The following is a 19,783-nucleotide window of genomic DNA, read 5'->3' as shown; positions in this document are numbered from 1 at the left end:
TTTTTTAGATAACTAGTTAGAGGAAGGAGGAGTTTGAAGAAGCAACTTTTCAAAGGGAGTGGATGAGTTTGGAGAAGCCTACAAACAAGGAGAAAGCATAAACCTATAAAAAAGGAGAAAGAGGAGGAAGAGAAATACCAAAAAGAGAAGAGGTGAGTCTTCTTTCTTTCAGCAAATCTCGTTTTTTGTCAACCTCTGAAAATCAAGCATGAAAATTAGCACATAGGCTTAGCAATACAAGGAGAAACATGCTTTAACACTCACAAAACGAAATCTCACAAAAAATGAACCTACATTGCTTAAAAAGACACACCTTCTTAAAAAACTTCATTTCACATAAGCAGAGAGGGAGAAGGTTGGAGAGGGAGCACAGGTGTTAGGAGAGGGACTGGGTAGGGGTGAGGAGTGGGAAAAAGAGAGGAGCAAAGTGAGGTCATCGAATATAAGATGGGAGGAGAGATTTTTGCTTTTCCCACAATAGAGATGTGAGATGGCATTACGCAGGGTTTCAGGTTTTAGCCCCTGGTCAGTTGCTATATAGCAATGTTTATATCCTAAAAGCATCGCTATATAGTGATGGAGTGATGGAACAGAGCAAAGCCTCGCTATATAGCGATGGTTCAGGGCACTTTCTGTTAGAAGAGAGGAAAGGAGCTTATGGGTGGCTATTTTTTGGATCTTAAAAGATTTCCTTGCAGCTCACGTTGTGATTTTAGAAGTGTGCAGATGGAAGGGATGAGTGGAAGCTCGTCAAATGATGTGCCAATGCTCGAGAGCATAGAGTGGCTTATGAAGAGATTGTATTGTCATTGCACTCATTGCAAGCGGGAAGTATGACATCAACGTCGTATTGTCATATATGCCACATCGGTAAGTCAATGCTATTTGAGTTCATGAGATTAATATTGGATACCATTATGACACGAAGCCTTGAGACAAGATCTTATATTTACACGAGATCTTGACACAGGATGAGGAGGGTGGCGAGGGTGCGCATATACCTTCACACTTTGAGCAAGACTATAGTCTCCCGGATGTGCCAGATGATGACGAGGGTATGGTGGACATGATGGATTCTATTTTTAGCGGCACTACATCACATGTACATGTGATATCAGAGTCTGAGGTCAATATGCTAGAGTTGCAATCAACACAGTTGTACAAAGGTGCTAGGATGTCTAAACTATGGGTTTGTCTCTCAATCTTGAATCTACAAGCAAAGTATGGGTGGTTGGATACAAGTGTCTCAAACTTAATGAGGTTAGCTCCCAAATTACTTTGACTCATTATTTGGATATTGTTTGTTTTGAGAATCATCATTATTCGAAGCCTATGTATGTTTGAATTATGATAGGTTGCTCCATAAGATGTTGCTTGCACCAAATACTATGCCCGCATCAAGGGATGAAGCGAAGAAGATGCTAACAATGGTGGGTATCGTTAAGAGATGAAGCAAAGAAGATGCTATCGTTATATTTCCTCTAGAAGATGTTGCTTGCCGTAATGACTGTATTCTCTTTTGTCGTGAGCATGGCGATTTGGCTAGTTGTCCGAACTATGGGGAACAACGATATAGAGATGACTTGCAGGGTGAGTAGATACCGGTAAAGGACTTGAGACACTTTCCCATCGTTGCAAGAATACAACACATGTTTCGATGCAAATCCATAGTGAAGTTGATGACTTGGCATGCATCTCACCGGTCCACTTATGACACATTGAGGGTCCTCGCAAATTGTGCAGCTTGGAAGAAGATAGACAATCAGTGGCCAGACTTTGTGAGGGAGCCACACAACTTATATCTTGGGCTCGCCATGGATGGCGTGAATCTTTTCGGGTTACACTCAACATCTTGGTCTTGACATGGCCCATAGTACGTCTTGGTGAATTACAATATCCCACCATAGCTAACAATAAATAAGGGACACCTCATGCTTGCACTACTTGTGTCAAGGAAGTACAAGGCCAAAGATATTGGACATGTACATGGCACCTTTGATAGAGGAGTTACATATCTTATGGACAGGAGTGCGTCTTTGATATTTCCAGAGCTCCTAGACATACCAATGACATTTTGGTCAGGGGTATCTTGATGTGGACCATGCATGACTACCCAGGATATGGAGAGTGCGCAGGTACATGGTTGTGTCTTTACATGCATAATATAGGATTATGCTTTTACGACTCTCTTTCGTGCACATGTCTTATACTAATACATTCATGCACACGTGTAGGACTTGTTACAAGTGGGTACCGTGCTTGTCCTGTTTGTGGACCGAGTTTGAAATTGCTTGCACAATACTCCAAACATATGAGGAAAAATGTTTATGATGATCATGCTCGATACCTTCTGCTAGACCATCTTGCATGTGGAGGTCAGCTTGATCCACCACCACCATATTTGAAGGCAAGTGACTGGATTCAGGCTTGGAGAGCAAATGGAGACGAACCTCCTCGTGGTATGAAGAGACTATTGATATTTCATGAGCGGTCGAGGACTTAGAGTAGCAGGACAGCCTGGATTCCAATGTAATCATGGAACCATAGATCACATTCTCATGCTCAAGTGCATCATGAACCGAGGGCATGGAAGTAGAGAGTTTACTATTGCTTTGTGGATTTTCACAAAGCATTTGATATGGTTCCAAGAGCTCACCACCTCCGATGCCTATAAGATTTGGGTTATGAGCAGGAGATCATTGAGGCTATCATGGCACTTTACAAGAGAGTCTCATGAATTAGCATGCTAGCAAGAGACCATCCATCCCCTCCTGTGTCTACATCACTATCTCAAGCTCATCAATGTAGAGGCCAAGTAGGGTAGGTGATGAAGGACACCCTTGTTTGACCCCAATAGTGCTCATGATCTCGTCTGTCCACCCAAACCCTACCCGGACTTTATTAGGGTGAGTTACAAATCAATCATGTCCTAAATCCCATGCATATCTTCAAGAATGTGGGGGCTACTATTTGGGCACACTTGGTTGGTTACAAAGACTCGAGAGGAGTGCGAGAAGACTTGCATGCTATGAATAGGATATCCCATTTGTGGCCCCAAGTGCATGCTTCAGGAAAACTTGTCCTCTCGAAAGCAACATGGATCCTCTCCATGAGAGAGGAGGCAGCGGTCAAGGTAGACATTGCCTCTTTTCAAACACCGACAAGGTACATGTGTTGCTTGAAAGAAGCATTTTCAAAGGACAATAAGCTTAATGGTCTCAAGTCCCATGATTGGCACAAGGTCTTACAGGTGCAAGCTATAGGATTAGTGTACTGATAATTGTGATGCGTTAGTGTAATTATGATTATGTTATATTATTGACATGAATTCTTTGTTGCTTTGATAGTTCATCCTCCCAATTATAGTAAAAGGGTGCTTACAAGAAGATGTTAGAAATGCTATATTCAAGATCAGTGGTATTGTGAGATATACTTACTATCAAATCACATTGATTACATTTTCTTCAATTTAAGCTAAATAATCTGTAGACTGATTATGAATATATGTTACATGGGAATGTGAAATAGGTGGATATCTCAAAAAGAGATCTCCATATCAAGCATTGAGAAGGCTAGGGTGAGCTCCATCAAAGCCGTATGCTTGCTTGAGAAGCACTTTCCCTCAAGCATTATGACAACTCAAGTGCACTTGCTTGTGCACATAGTTGATGAGGTGGCCATTGCAGGTACCATTCATAGTCAATGATGTTTATTCTCGAGTGGTTTATGAAAAGTTTGAAGGGATTTGTAACACAAAGAGCAAGACCAGAAGCAACATGGTAGAGGGATGGCTTGTGCAAGAGTCATTGGTATATATCATGGAGTTTCTTGCATCCATAGATCCTGATATGCCACAGGCTTGGCATAACAAGGATGATGATCGCATTGTTGGCAAGGTTTCCCAAGGAAAAGGGATTGAAAGAAAGATGAGTGAAGAGCAAATGGAGAAATTCAATAAGTTTTGTATCCTCAATAGCAAGGGATGCAAAAGTGGATTGAGAGATATGAAGCGGCCAAAGCAGAAAGAATAGTTGCAAGGAAGGGATTCAGAGTAATTTACAGGTGATCGCAACCATATCCGTGGAATCTCACCCTTCTCTCCACTCACATTTCACTTAATTGGCTACAACTAGCTCTACGTAAATCCGAACATGATGGAGAGATAATAAATGAGCACGAGCGAGAGTTATCATCTGTATGTATGATGCATGTAAGTTTCTTAACTCTTGACGTAATTAAGTAATTATTTTTGGCAATATACGCTATAAAATAGATGCATCTTCATTGTTTTAATGATGCTCTTTTGCAGTACAAAAAGTACAGTGCATTATGGTCATATTGATGACATTTTCACGTGGAACACATGGATTCAATGAAAGTCATGTATGATTGTGGAGTCATGGCTAACTTCACACAAGATAGCTGAGCAAGTGCTTGACCAATCTTCTCTCCTCACAGTTGGATTATTGTGGAACCATATGCAAAATCTATGAAATTGATTTTAGACGATTTAGTATTTTCATTCTTGATGTAAAATGGTTTAGAACTATTTACAATGGTCCCCATGTGACAGTGAGAAAAGATAGTAGCAGTTTCTTTGCAATAGACTCCACCAAACTTTGGGCCGATGAAAGTGACACTTTTGTTCTTCTCGAGCATTGTGAGCAGGTGCATACTAATGATTTAATTAATCAAAGCTTTCGTTTTTAAAGATCCATTGATACATGTACTTAAGCATAATTTCATATATATAATTGATGGCATTTGGCACCCATCTTCAATAAAGGTGGTTTTTCATCCAGATCGTTCTGATCCAAGATGGTGGTATGTGATCCAAGTTGCACCACAAAGCAAGAAAATTTTTAAAGATAGAAATGTGGATATGGAGATGCCACTACCAATGACAGATCCAATTGATCTAGATGGATCTAGTGAAGTAGATGAATATCACAATATGAGCCAGGAGGAAGATGCGCATAATGACATCGTACGGGAGGAAGATGGAGATCACAATATTAAGGAAGAAGATGACAATCACCAAGAATCACCACACTTTATTGAAGAAGATGATCAAGTCTTAGGTGAACGTACGATGCTAGAGTACGATGATGATATAGGAGATCAACTCAGTATAGAGTTAGAGATAGACTTGCTTGGCACATTAGACTTGGCTTAGGATGTAGTCATTGATGTAAATGCTCTTCATTAATTTTTTTCATCTCAAACTTAGACATGAATATATGAGCTTCAAACTGTTGAGATATCGAGCTCCACTCAAGATATGCCAGGGTGACCGTTGGGTACTTATGTCACCGACTTGTTAGCTGGAGATGTGGTTGGTACACCGCCCACGAATAATAGCTGGATGACAGCTATCCTTATCTACACTAGTTCGTGGCTCAGTTAGTATGCCACCTTAGTTAGTTGAGTTTGGTTTGAGACCCACATATAGGGTTCTTCTATTTCTTTGTACAAGTGTTCTTTTGGCTTTCACAACTAAGAAGAGGAAAACTGTTTTCAGCCTCCACCTTCGTGTGTATTCCCCCATTGTGCATGTGAGAAAGCCTCAAGTGAGACTCCTTCCCTCTCTCCCACAATCTTCACATGGTATCAGAGACTTGTTCGTGGTAAGGAGCTCAAGAAAGCAAACCAAGTTCGCAGTGTCCTGGTAAGAGGACCAGTGTTGCTTTCCTATTTCGAGTTTGGGAGCAAATCTCTGCAGGTAGCACAGCCAGAAGTGCAGGAGTGCACTGTTTCAGATTGAGACGCCCTTCGCAGTGTGGCGAGAGCGCAGTATATGCTGCGGGATAAGGCGAAGCCTTTAGTGACTTTATTTTTCTGATTTGAGGCCGTTTCGGGGCCCGTTTTGAAGGCGGAAGTTCTTCGCACGCACTCAGAGAAACGCCCTGTTTTTTGCTGTGCGACTATTGCGCGGCTAGTCGGTGGAAAGGTGCTGCAGAAATTGCATCGTATGCCTGTGTGCAGAGATACTGGGAGTTGCAGATTCATGCTTGTTGCCTGTTGATGCAAAATCGTCACTAGAAAGTGACTGTGTGGTGGAATACCACTTTCGTCAGTTTTGCAGATCTGCCCGTGTGAGGCAAAAGCTGTGTTTTTTGCAGTGATAGAATTTTTTACAGTGTTCTGTAATGGCATCTGATTCTCTTTCGCAGATTGTCACTGAAAAGCTTGACAAGAACAACTTCCAGGCATGGAAGTTTAGAATGACGAATTTCTTGATGGGAAAAGGCTATTGGGAATTCATTACAGGAAATGAAGAAGAACCTGTTCTTCCTAATGTTCCCAGTCAACAGGAAATGTAGGCATTCAAAGGATGGCATGAGAGAGCCAAGAAAGTTATGTACTGGCTGTCTATCAGTATTTCGGACTCCATGATTGTGCATATTCAGGATGCAAATACGCCAAAGGAGGCATGGGATACTTTGGCAAAAATGTATAGCACAAATACGCAAGCCAGGAAAATGCAACTCAAACAGGAGTTGCACAATGTGCAGAGAGAAAATTTGAGCATAAATGACTACCACATGAAAGTGAAGAAAATTGCAGATGCACTTGCTTCCATTGGGTCGCCAGTGGATGATGATGATTTGGTTTCTGTGACCTTGAATGGTCTAGGAAAGGATTATGCACAGTTCCGGACATCCATTGCCGTCCGTGAAAACTTTCCTGATTTTGAGGAGTTGATTGCTCTTCTAATTTCTGAAGAGCAGAGAAATGGGGGTGCATCTTCTTCAGCAGGAACTTCAAAAGAAATTGTCTTCTACTCAAATGCTGGCAGAGGTAGAGGCAGAGGTAGAGGAGGCCGATCTGCAGGCCGTGGTAGAAATCAGAATATGCAGCAAACGCAAGAAAACCAGTCCTATGCAGGAGGACGTGGTAACTCTAGAGGCAGGGGGAGCCAAAGAGGCCGTGGTGGATGGCAGAGAAGCCAAAATGCAAACAGCAATGTTGAATGCTACTATTGTGGCAAAATGGGTCATATGGCTAAAGACTGCTACAAAAAGCAGAATGACATTATGAGTGGAAAATTGCAGCAAGGCAATTATGCATCCTCTAGTAGACAGGGCGATGACAGAAATGAGCATTTGTTTATGGTGCAGCATATGACAAATTCTGTAACAAGTGCAGAAGAAAGCAATGATGTGTGGTATGTTGACTCGGGTGCGTCAAACCACATGACAGGTCACGCTGAATGGATGCAGGATGCAAGAAAAATGGAAAAACCAGGATTTGTGGAGACTGGTGATGATACTGCACATCCTATTGTGCAGATTGGCAAAATTCCTTTGTCTATGCAGGATGGGAAAAAGAAATACTTGTCTGATGTATTTCATGTCCCGAACATCACCAAGAACCTGGTTTTTGTTGGTCAAATGGTTGAGCAGGGCTTGCAGGTTAGATTTAATCCTCATGGATGCTTTGTTGAGGATATGAAAAATAACGGTCGCTTGATAGCAAAAGGAAAGAAGAAGGGTAGGATGTTTACGTTGGATGCAGACATGCCTGAATTGAGTGCAGCAATGTTTGCACATGGGACCGGTGTAGTTGCAGATATTGATATCTGGCACAAACGCATTGGTCATGTTAATATACAGCGACTAAAATCAATGCAAGCCCAAAATATTGTTGCAGGATTGCCTAAATTCAAGGTTGCAGAAATGCACAAGGTTTGTGAAGCCTGTCAATTTGGGAAACAGGCAAGGAAACCTTTTCCTAGGCATGTTCAAGAGAGTAAAAAGCCATTGGAATTAATCCACTCTGATGTGTGGACTACAAAAGCTGCATCTATTGGAGGCTGTCACTATTTTGTCACATTTATTGATGACTTCAGCAGAAAACTGTGGGTGTATTTTATGAAAAAGAAAAGTGAAGTGTTTGGGCACTTCAAAGCTTCAAAGTTATGGTTGAAAAAGAAACAGGCCTGCAAATAAAATGCCTAAGGTCAGATGGAGGGGGAGAGTACCTCTCAAATGAGTTTGCAAGGTTCTTGCAGGAGCATGGTATAAAGCAGCAATATTCATGCAGTCATACCCCACAGCAAAATGGAATTGCAGAAAGAAAAAACAGGCATATTGGAGAGGTGTCTCGGGCTATGCTAAATGAAAAAGATCTACCAGATTATTATTGGGCTGAAGCAGTTGCTACAGCAGTCTATATAATGAACAGGACTCCCACTGCAGCAATACATGGCATGACGCCAGAGGAGATGTATACTGGTAGGAAACCAGATATTTCTCATTTGAAGATTTTTGGTTGCATTGCTTATGTCCATGTGCTAGATGAGTTGAGGTCCAAGTTGGATCCGAAAGCTGAGAAGTGCGTCTTTATTGGTTATTCTCTGCAGCAGAAAGGGTATAGATGCTATAACCCTTCTACACGTAAGTTCACACTGAGTAGAGATATTGTTTTTGATGAGATGAGCAGCTGGTATAAACCAGTAAATGTGATGATTGATGTAGATGCACAAAATGGTAATGCTGCACAGAATGCACAGCAGCAATCACAAAATATCAGTGGACCTAGAGTGTCCTCTACCAGTGGTTCACATACTTCGCCATGGACAGGCAGATTGAGATCAGGAGAATCCCCTCAAAGCAATGCAGAGAGTGGTATGCAGGTATCACAAAAAGGAAAAGAGAAGGTAGATCAGCCCATGTATGATGTGAATGCAGGTCACTCTTGTGTGGATGGTGAATCCAGTGGCTCAGAACAGAGCATTGATGATGAGTTGGGTATTCCTTCTGTTGTTACACCTAGAGTAAGGAAGACCAGGGATGTTTTGAGAGCACCTGGAAGTGAGCCTATTTTGCGCAGGTCTACCAGGGTTAGGTATCCTGTGGATAGGCTGAAATATGATGGATTTACAGCCATTCACTATGCCTATATGGTCAAAGTGATACAGGAACCAGAACCCACTTCTTTTGAGCAAGCCATGGGAAATGAAAAATGGGAGAAAGCCATGGATGAAGAAATGGATGCCTTGGATGCTAATGCTACATGGGAATTGGTGCCTTTGCCTAAAGGCAAGAATGCAATTGGTTGTAAGTGGGTTTATAAGATCAAGCACAATGCAGATGTTTCTGTGAATAGATACAAGGCAAGATTAGTTGTCAAGGGGTATGCACAGACATATGGCATTGATTATGAAGAAACTTTCAGCCCGGTTGCAAGGATGGCAACCGTAAGAGCAGCCATTGCTATGGCTGCATCAAAGGGATGGTCTTTACATCAGATGGATGTAAAGAATGCCTTCTTGCATGGTGATTTGCAAGAAGAGGTCTTTATGGAGCAGCCAGCAGGTTATGTTCATGCCACTCATCCTGAGTTTATTTGCAGGTTGAAGAAAGCCTTGTACGGCTTGAAGCAAGCACCTAGAGCATGGTCTGACAAGATAGGACAGTATCTTGTCACTATTGGCTTTCAGATTTCCAAGGCAGATTTCTCACTCTATGTGAGAAAAACAGAGAAAGGGATTATGCTGCTGGTCATTTATGTTGATGATTTGATCATCACAGGTGATAGTGATGAAGATATCCTTCATGTGAAATGCTATTGAGGCAGAAGTTTGAGATGAAGGATTTGGGAGAGCTGCATTATTTCTTGGGCATTGAGGTGATTAGATCACCAAGTGGGATACAGCTCTTGCAGAGGCAGTATGGATTGGACATGCTGTCCAAATATGGGATGACAGGCTATAAGCCTATTTCAGTTCCTTTGGAGCAGAATGTGAAGCTGAGCACAGATGCAGGTGAGCTTCTGGAAGACCCTACTATGTACAGACGCATAGTAGGAAGTTTGATTTACATGACTATTACCAGGCCAGATTTGAGCTATGCTGTTGGGTTGGTAAGTCAGTTTATGCAGGCTCTAAGGAAACCGCATTTGGATGCGGCTAGACGCATACTCAGGTATGTGAAGTCCACATTGCAGTATGGACTATTTTATGAGGCTGGGGTTCAGATACAGTTGCATGGATACACTGATGCTGATTGGGCTGCTAGCATTTCTGATAGACGATCTACCAGTGGATATGTGTTCTCTTTTGGGAGTGCTGCAGTCACTTGGAGCAGCAAGAAACAGCCTACAGTTGCCTTGTCGAGCACAGAGGCTGAGTACAGGGGTGCAGCAATGGCTGCATGTGAGGTAGCTTGGTTGCATAAGCTACTCTATGATATGCATCAGTCTACAGATGGGCCGGTTGTCATTTATTGTGACAACATGAATAGTATACATTTGGCAAAGAACCCAGTCTTTCATGCCAGAACAAAGCACATTGAGGTGCATTATCACTATGTGCGGGAGAAGGTTTTACTAGGTCTTATTGATCTAGTTTATGTCAGCACAGAGGATCAGGTAGCTGACATATTCACGAAAGCATTGGGTGCAGAGAAGCTGTGCAAGTTCAGAGACCTGCTTGGTGTGCAGGATTTGGGATTGAGCTCGAGGGGGAGTGTTGAGATATCGAGCTCCAGTCGAGATATGCCAGGGTGACCGTTGGGTACTTATGTCACCGACTTGTTAGCTGGAGATGTGGTTGGTACACCGCCCACGAATAATAGCTGGATGACAGCTATCCTTATCTACACTAGCTCGTGGCTCAGTTAGTATGCCACCTTAGTTAGTTGAGTTTGGTTTGAGACCCACATATAGGGTTCTTCTATTTCTTTGTACAAGTGTTCTTTTGGCTTTCACAACTAAGAAGAGGAAAACTGTTTTCAGCCTCCACCTTCGTGTGTATTCCCCCATTGTGCATGTGAGAAAGCCTCAAGTGAGACTCCTTCCCTCTCTCCCACAATCTTCACACAAACTTGATGTACATGCTGTTGTACTTTTATTCTCTCAAAGGATCAAACATGTATGAAAAGGAGAAAAAATTTGTCATTGGGAAAAACTATCTTTTAAGGTCGGTATGGGAAAACACACTCTTTGTAAAACATCACTATAGGAAACTGTCCCAGTGTCACTATATAATGACCATTCACAAGTCTAATAAGTGTCGCTATATAGCGATGCTCTTTAAACATCACTATATAGCGACACTTGTCTAAAGTCACTATATAGAGATACTTAACCAATCTGGCTTTGATTACTAACAATTAGCGCCCTGCGCATGCTAAACATTGGTGCTTAAGCATCAGAATAGGGCTCATGTGTAGTAGTGTCTCTTTATTGCATTAAGCATTCAAAGTATTTTTTGCATTTTGCATCACTCTCCTCTTCTCTTTCCGTGTCTCTTTTCCAACTCTTTTCTTCTATTTTTCTTCTCCTTTCTGAATTCCCTCTTCATAGTTTGCATTTGGTATTCCATCATTTTTTTGCATTTCACATTCTATATTCCTTACACTTTTTGCATTGTGCATTATTCATTCCCTCTTCTTTTTTATATTCCCTCTTCTCTTGTTTCACACATATTCCCTCCTTTTTTCTCTTTTTGCATCCCACATTCCATGTCTAGCTATCTCTTTTTCACATTCAGCTTTGTTAATTTGCTTCTTTATTCACTCGCAAACTTGTCAGGATTGGTCAAGTGCCTACAAATAAGAAGTATAATTATGCATATGAGCATGTACGAAAGGATGCCTTTGAGAAGTTGGACAAAGAGGAAGTACTCATCATTTGGAATGCAGTGGCGAGTCCTCATGCATGTAAGTCTCTGAGATGATCCCTGTTCTCAATCAAGTTTGACCTTTCCATTCTTACAATCAAGCTTCACTTATATTTTCTAAATCGTTTCATGCAGTATTCTTAGGGTGGCATGGATGAACTAAGTGAGAACATATGCGAGGGAGGAGATGAAACTGAAGGTGGGGGAGGACATGAATCAGGATGATAAAGATGAGGAGGATTAGTATTTTACCTTACATTTTAGCCACCCTTTAGGCATTTTCCATTTTTTTTCTTTCATTTATTTTTGTACTACCCTCTTTGAAAGGAAACTTTTGTAATAATACATGATGAGAGAGTTTTAGGAAATTTTGTAATTTTGTAGCTTAGATGGCATTATTCATTTTTGTATTACCCTATAATAAAAGATATATAGTGGGGTTGAATGGGGCTAAAACAAGCCCCATCGGCCTATCGCACAATAAATTTTTTGAAAATATGCATCACGATAGCCATGTGGACTCACAGCCATATCAAACTGTCATTTTTGTTACCCAATGACAATATAGATACTAATATTGATGGCAAGCTCTTTTGGCGATTATACCTATGGACATATTGATATTTTTCTTAGCTTTTAAAAAACAACAATATATTTTATACCAAAATAATTGCAAAAAATCGGCAATCAAGGAAGTACTTTGATAGTGCAAGCTAAGAATGCAATGGGGATACCATAGTGGTGAAGTCTTGTCTTAAGATTGATCCAATGTTTGGTCCTTTGGGTTAGGGCAATGTTTAGTGTGCAATCATTTCAATTTTTTCTTGTTCATATATTTTATTCAATACAATTGCTACATCATTTAGCTTTTGTGCTTGTTGGTACATTTTACTTAATGCAACTACTATGTTATTTCAGTTTTTTGCTTGTTGGTGTATTTTGTTCAATATAATTGCTACACTTTATTTTATGGCTTATTGGTATATTTTATTTTGTTTGAAAAAACAATTGGTTTAAGTGGCATGAACTAAAAGACATGGTTTTAATCCAATTATTTTTTAATTGGGAATAAATTATTGTGATAATACACCAAAACAAGTGGCATAAAGGGACAACATGTTTTGAAGGTGATAAAGAATGAAACATTATGATAACATGTAGAGATATTGTTCATCTTCTAGTACGTGGGATCTGTACATGTTTTAAAGGAAATCCTTTTTTAACTAATGCTTGAGTTACACAAGATTATAAATTCACTTAAAGAATAAGAAAATACACCAAAGTCTTTAAGGAAAGAGGATTCAAACATATTGTTTTCCAATAAACGTTATTTGATAAAAAATTAAGTGTGATTTTCGTTCACATCTTAGTCCTTGAGTGCATAAGAAGTGTGACAGATAAAAGCTTTAAGTGTGATTTTTTCTCACATATCAGTCCTTAAGTGCACAGGAATTTGCTCAAATCCTTCCCACCAAAGAATCCATGGGTATAGGAAAGGGTAAACGTTTCTTTCTTGAGAGGTTCAGAGGGTTAATCATACCTATCTCATGCAGGGAAGAGAAGGCTCTTACATCAAGCATGGGGGCTTTAAGTATCTGTAAATAGGTCCTACCAATTGAAAATTTTCAAAAATGTATTAATTACTCGAAAAGGAAAAGGGGAGGCATGGGAAGTAAACAACAGGTTTCTCTATTTATGATGGGAGGGCCCTTCGTCCCCTCTAAACCATGTACTATAGTGCTTTTATAACATCATCATGTAGCCTAATGTGATGATCTTGTGAGTAGGTATCAGAGGTCTTAAATTCTAGTCCCTCCCTCGGTCCCTCCTTTGAAACCTTCACCTTTTTACCAAAGAAATCAATTGAATTTCTCAATTGAAAACCAACAGCCTTTTTTATTACCTTTCTTCTTATGTATGGAATATTTTGTTTATATTAACGACCTTTAGAATAGGTAGATGGAAAGTAGAGATGAGCAAGATGATGGAAGAATTAGGTGAGAGGAGAGAGAATAAGAGTAAGCTACATGTATGGAATAACTTGTTGAGATTAAAATAGGTATTAGGAAAGTATAGATGAACAAGCTAATGAAAGAATTAGGTGAGAGGAGATAGGATAGGGGGTGAGAGCCATTAGGGTAGGTGTATGGAATAACTTTTTATGGTAGGTAGCCTAGGGGGAAGTTTAGGTTTTTTCAACTCTCCTAAATGTATACCATTGATGTGAATTGATCTGAATAGTGAATAATATTAAATCTTTTTTAAGATATAAAAACCTTTCACTTGAGCTTTTCATGACATAAGAGCTGTTGGCCCTCATGAATGCCACCTCCTCCTCCCCACCTTCCCTACCTCCTCTTCTCTCAATTTCTAGCCATCCTCTTCCTTGGTATGGATTTCATTAGAGACTGTCAGATTGGACATTGATGGCTTGCATGAAGGAGAAGGAACCCTATCGAGAACTAGAGTAATCAATGGATTGAAGCTCTTTGATTGAAGCAAGACCTTATCAAAGTACTAGTTCTACAAGGTATTTATGTTGACGGATCCAGTGGTACTATGGTGTTGGGGTCGCTCTATTAGGGTTTTGGGTTATGATTGAAGGATTCAAATTGTGAAATTCCAAAGTCTGGATAAACAATATCTAGTAGGAATAGAGGCTTTCATATGGAACATGGTATCAACTGAAAGAATCACTTGTTTGTACGCACAAAAGTGTGTTTTCTAATTTGCACAAGGAGGAGATGGCTAAGGCAATTCATTATATAGAGCATATTAGCAAAAAGCAATGCTAGCTCTCATTTAAATAAGAATCAACCTTGAGTTAGATCATTTTGAGGGGTAGACCAGGAGGAACAAGGAAGGGGAAAGATTTGATGAATTTTGGCAACCCCACTAATAGCACATTAAAACAAAATGGCCCCAAAATGCAAAAGCCCAAGATGGGTAGGCAAATGAGAGGTAGTAATTCCATGATGGTCATGCGTTAGCGCTCAAAGAAAATATATCACTTGGTTGATTACTACATTGGGTCTACATCTTCATCATCTTTTTCTTCGAACAATTGATCATCGGATACTTTAGGATAGATATCAGACTCTTGATCCTTACCAAGTATGAACAGGGGCTATATAGTCCTAACTCAACATTTAACCTCACATCCGTTTGGGGAACAATGAGCAGGTCCTCTCTACAAGACAATCATGGTAGGTGTGTATCCTAGTCCAGCTTTACTCTTGCAATGTACATATTAAGTGAGTCTTTAAAAGCTCAGTCTTTACTATTTATTATATTTGAGAAGTGAATAATTTACTATTTGTTATTTTTAAGAGTGACTTATAAATTAAATAACTATATCAACATGCAAAAAAGGATAGATTACCTCTTAGCTTTAATGGAGTAGGTCAAATTTTCCCTAGCATTGTTGAAGAAAGAATATGGATAGTGTGTTTTAATATGCATTTTGTTTTGAATGTATTTTTCCATGTTTGCAGAAATTGAAAGCGATCTACATGGCTGGTGCATGAAAGTATTGATATTCAGGTAATATGTCAGTGTCGTATCAATTCACAAGACTTAATTGCAATGCTACTCAATGCTAATATTCTCCATGTTCTCAATCTCGATGCATGGGAAAGGGCCCGTTCCCTTGGATTATAATTCTTTGGGGAAGGAAGCGTGCCCACATAAATAATATATTATTATAGAAATATTTTTAATTACTTTCCTTACCCTAGATATACTTGCTTCAATCTAAATTCTTGTACAACATTTTCTTTTGATGCATGTTCTTGATGCGATAGAAGATTTGAAGTCAACAGCAAACATAGCCAAGTTGGATGCAAGATAGAAGGATAACAATTCACATGCTTGTACTCCATGTCACAATATTATATAAGTTGCAACCAAGGATGCATTATAAACTCTTGTGTGCATAGTCTTATTCGTGTATCTATTGGGCTTCGATTCCCAAACGGCACAAATCTTTGCACATTACCAAGTCAATAATAAAACAGTGCCACCCCTGACATTTGTAGGGAGGATTAGGTCTTAATGGTCTCTATGTGTTGTCTCATGTCCATATTTTTACTCATTCTTTTTTCCCCTTAAAAAAAGAAGCATTAAATACGATTCAATTGTAATTTCAAATCAGTATTTACGTGGTCCATGACAAAAAAATGGCACTCCAAAGTATAGGGAGCAAGCAATCAATGAATGATTGTGAAACATAGGGAACAATCGGTAAATGAATTCATGCTAATAAGGACGAACAAGGGATGTGATGATAAGCCAATTTAATTTGAGAACGTCTCTTGGTGCATTGTGCTACTTAAAAAGCCATTTCAAGAGCCATAATCTCCTATTTTTTAAACATGTTATTGTCTATTCTTTTTCCATGTTTATGCTTTGTTGATGGCAGAATTAATCTTCTACTCTACTCTAAAGGGGTCCTACCCAACAAAGAGTGAAAGGGGGGTTTCTTGGTAACTATTTGGGAATGAATGAATTGGGTTGATAGGGGTAAGGGGGGCTTTCTTTCAGTTTACGACCTTAGAAATTAATACTATTGGGTCCTTTGTGCTAACCGCCGTCCAGTGGCATTGGAAGCGGAAGTAGAATCCGTTACGACGCCAACTAACCTAACGAACTCTCCCTCCACTTTCTTGTTGCTCTTCTTGATTGATAACGAACGTCGCTTCTCTTGTAAGCGCTCACGACATAATCTTAAGCCCACCATAGAATAAGATCTAGCCACACTCGCCATATACTGCAAGTTTAACCGAGAGTGTAGCTTCATCGGACGTAGAATCAGAGGGCGGGAGCTGCGAGGGTAAAAGAGAGCCTAGAACTCGACGTCAACCTCAAACCTTCCGAAATTCTTTCCGAGTCGAAGAACGATCGCTAGTGCTTTAGGTGCGGAATTCTTTTCTTCTTGCAGGAAAGGGAAGAAAAGAGCGTGTTGGCTGCCTTTGAGATCCCAAAGCGAAAGACTTTACAGAGATTTTGGTGGCGCGGTCTCTGAGAAGTCCGTCTCCTGATTTCTTGGTGCAGGCTAGGCAAGGAGGGAGGAGCGTGGAGGTGCCTCTGAGAAGCTCTCGAAGGGATTCCGTCCACCGTCCGTTGAGCAATCTGTACCTGTGAGCAATTCATTCACATCTTCCGCCATGAGAGAAATTCTTCACATCCAGGGTGGCCAATGCGGCAACCAAATCGGTGCCAAATTCTGGGAAGTGATTTGCGACGAGCACGGCATCGATCCGACGGGAACCTACCATGGCGACTCTGACCTCCAGCTGGAGAGAATCAATGTCTACTACAATGAGGCCAGCGGAGGGCGCTACGTGCCTCGCGCGGTCCTCATGGACTTGGAGCCGGGCACTATGGACAGCGTGAGGTCTGGGCCTTACGGCCAGATCTTCAGGCCTGATAACTTCGTCTTCGGACAGACGGGCGCCGGGAACAACTGGGCCAAAGGGCACTACACGGAGGGCGCGGAGCTCATCGATTCTGTCCTCGATGTTGTGCGGAAGGAGGCAGAGAGCTGCGACTGCCTGCAAGGCGAGTTGTGAAATACTTAATCGTTCTTCCTGCTGAAACTCGATTTCGTTGCGTTGATCAAGTCGTGAAAATCTGTTCTGCCGGAATACTGTCCTATCATACGGGTGAATTCATTCTGTTTTCAGGCACTGAATTTGATAGATTTTCTATGTGCGATCGCATTCTCGATAATCGACTCGTGGAAATCTATATGCTTTACGCTTTGAATTGCTCCGTTGATAGACTGCTCGGTTGTGTGGGGAGGGCGAAGATGTTGGCTATGGATTAACGCGAAGATCTTGTGCTTGGCGAGCGCAGGATTCCAAGTGTGTCACTCGCTGGGAGGAGGGACAGGCTCAGGGATGGGAACGCTGCTCATATCCAAGATTCGCGAGGAGTATCCAGACAGGATGATGCTCACGTTCTCGGTGTTCCCCTCGCCGAAGGTGTCCGACACGGTGGTGGAACCCTACAACGCTACTCTGTCAGTGCATCAGCTGGTGGAGAACGCAGATGAGTGCATGGTGCTCGACAACGAGGCTCTCTACGATATATGCTTCCGAACCTTGAAGCTTACCACTCCTACTTGTAATCCAATCATCCATTTTCCTTTTCTCTTCTTTCGAATCGTCCAAGCATCTCTGTAACTGTCCCTGCTCGTGGTCAGAAATCGTTGTCGATTGAGACGATTTGGATGATATTACTGTGCATCTTCTTGATCGATCAGCCTGCCGATTCTTGTATTTCTTTTAGTCTTAATCATCTCGCAATTCCAGTGTGTTCTTGATGTAAACCTGCAAGAATCGGACTGGATTGCTAAGATTTAATTCCCTGCATTTTGCATCACCTCTCGTCTCAGCAATTGTTGATCTCGTTTTTGCAGTTGGCGACCTGAATCACCTCATCTCAGCAACCATGAGTGGTGTCACTTGCTGTCTTCGATTTCCTGGTCAATTGAACTCTGATCTGCGGAAGCTTGCCGTCAATTTGATCCCCTTCCCGCGCCTGCACTTCTTCATGGTGGGTTTCGCTCCGCTGACCTCGCGAGGATCCCAAGTCTACCGCGCTCTGACGGTCCCCGAGCTTACGCAGCAGATGTGGGATGCCAAGAACATGATGTGCGCCGCGGATCCACGTCACGGCCGCTACCTCACAGCTTCCGCCATGTTCAGGGGCCGCATGAGCACTAAGGAAGTGGACGAGCAGATGCTCAACGTGCAGAACAAGAACTCGTCCTATTTTGTGGAGTGGATACCCAACAACGTGAAATCCAGCGTATGCGACATACCGCCAAAGGGGTTGAAGATGTCGTCGACGTTCATAGGTAATTCGACATCGATACAGGAGATGTTCAGGAGGGTGAGCGAGCAATTCACAGCGATGTTCAGGAGGAAGGCGTTCTTACACTGGTACACGGGGGAAGGGATGGACGAAATGGAATTCACAGAAGCAGAGAGCAACATGAACGATCTGGTATCGGAGTATCAGCAGTATCAGGATGCAACTGCAGACGACGAAGGGGAGTATGACGATGAGGAAGAAACCATGGGAGCTTGATGAAGCTCCATACTCACCTTTTACCTCGATTGGAGCTTGCCATCCCTTCTATTTGTCTTCCTTCCCTCATACATAATCTTCTATCACTCATCATCTTGTTAATTCAGCTTGGAAGATTCCATGGAAGCTTTCACTTTGCCTCTGTAATCTTCCTCAGGATTTCCTTGCTCCTAATCATGCATCGCTCACAGCCTTCCATCACCACCCTTCTACCTCCATCTTGAAAATTCTATACACTTTTCAGCTCACCTTTTTCCTCCTTTCGATTTCCTGCCCACCACTTCGATTGATGCTGCCCTTTGCCTTTTCAACACCACAGATCCTGTCATCACCACCTTGTTCATCGTTGAGCAGCCATCCAAGCTTGAGATCACCCCCTGCTTTCTCAGCTCATCTAGACCAGAACCAGCCATCCTCACCCGCTAAAGAGACCAGAAGAGCTTCAGCACATCTGCCTTCCTCTTTTACAAAGTAATAAATAAAAATCGCCTTCATCACCTCTAGGTCAGCTTGAAGGAGCCATGGCAGCACAGCTTGCAGAAACAGGCGCTACCATGATCACCACCTATTTTAGCTTGAAGAAGCCCTGAAAGATGAAGCATTCTTAGCCCCTCAAGTCTGTTATTTCTCCCCTGTTATACCCCTAGTATGAACTGCTGGCATCATACTTATTTCGGCTTTCAGTACGGGCCTGCTTCCCCCATGGCTTTCTTTATGATTAAGGCTAGAACAAACTCATGGCTTTGCTACTATTCTGGCTCTAAGGTTTAATTTTTTGGATTAATGGCCATCCTAGTCAAGGAAATTGTGATTGTTATTTCACACTATGTTTGAACTCTAGATATCAATGCATAATCTGCCGGCGAGTCTATTCTAGAGTGCAAGCAGAAAGTAGTTGAAAGTCTCAGTGTAGACTCTAGATAACATTAAAACTCAAGCAATTAAAATCAAGCTATGTTAACCTTTAAATGCTAATGATCACTGTGGATAGATACGTGTACATAAGAAATGACCATTTTATCCAAGTAAAGAACGGAATTTAGGCCACAATGAAATATTCAT

General features: G+C 41.4%; 1 protein-coding gene across 1 annotated transcript; it reads left to right on the top strand.

Moving 5' to 3' along the window:
* Positions 1-16,791: 16,791 nt before the first annotated feature.
* LOC147885438 (tubulin beta-1/beta-2 chain-like) lies at positions 16,792-18,721 on the top strand. The gene is made up of 3 exons (XM_087397061.1): positions 16,792-17,185; positions 17,483-17,752; positions 18,048-18,721. The coding sequence occupies exons 1-3, from the start codon at positions 16,792-16,794 to the stop codon at positions 18,719-18,721; spliced, it is 1,338 nt and encodes a 445-aa protein (XP_087253187.1).
* The last annotated feature ends 1,062 nt before the right edge of the window (positions 18,722-19,783 follow it).

The sequence above is a fragment of the Dipteris shenzhenensis genome, chromosome 25, assembly GCF_047967505.1.
Source record: "Dipteris shenzhenensis isolate YYH24624 ecotype China chromosome 25, Dip_SZ_1.0, whole genome shotgun sequence".
In the NCBI taxonomy this organism is placed as follows: Eukaryota; Viridiplantae; Streptophyta; class Polypodiopsida; order Gleicheniales; family Dipteridaceae; genus Dipteris; species Dipteris shenzhenensis.
The sequence above is the reverse complement of the archived record's forward strand: the minus strand, read 5'-3'. Positions and strand labels throughout refer to the sequence as shown.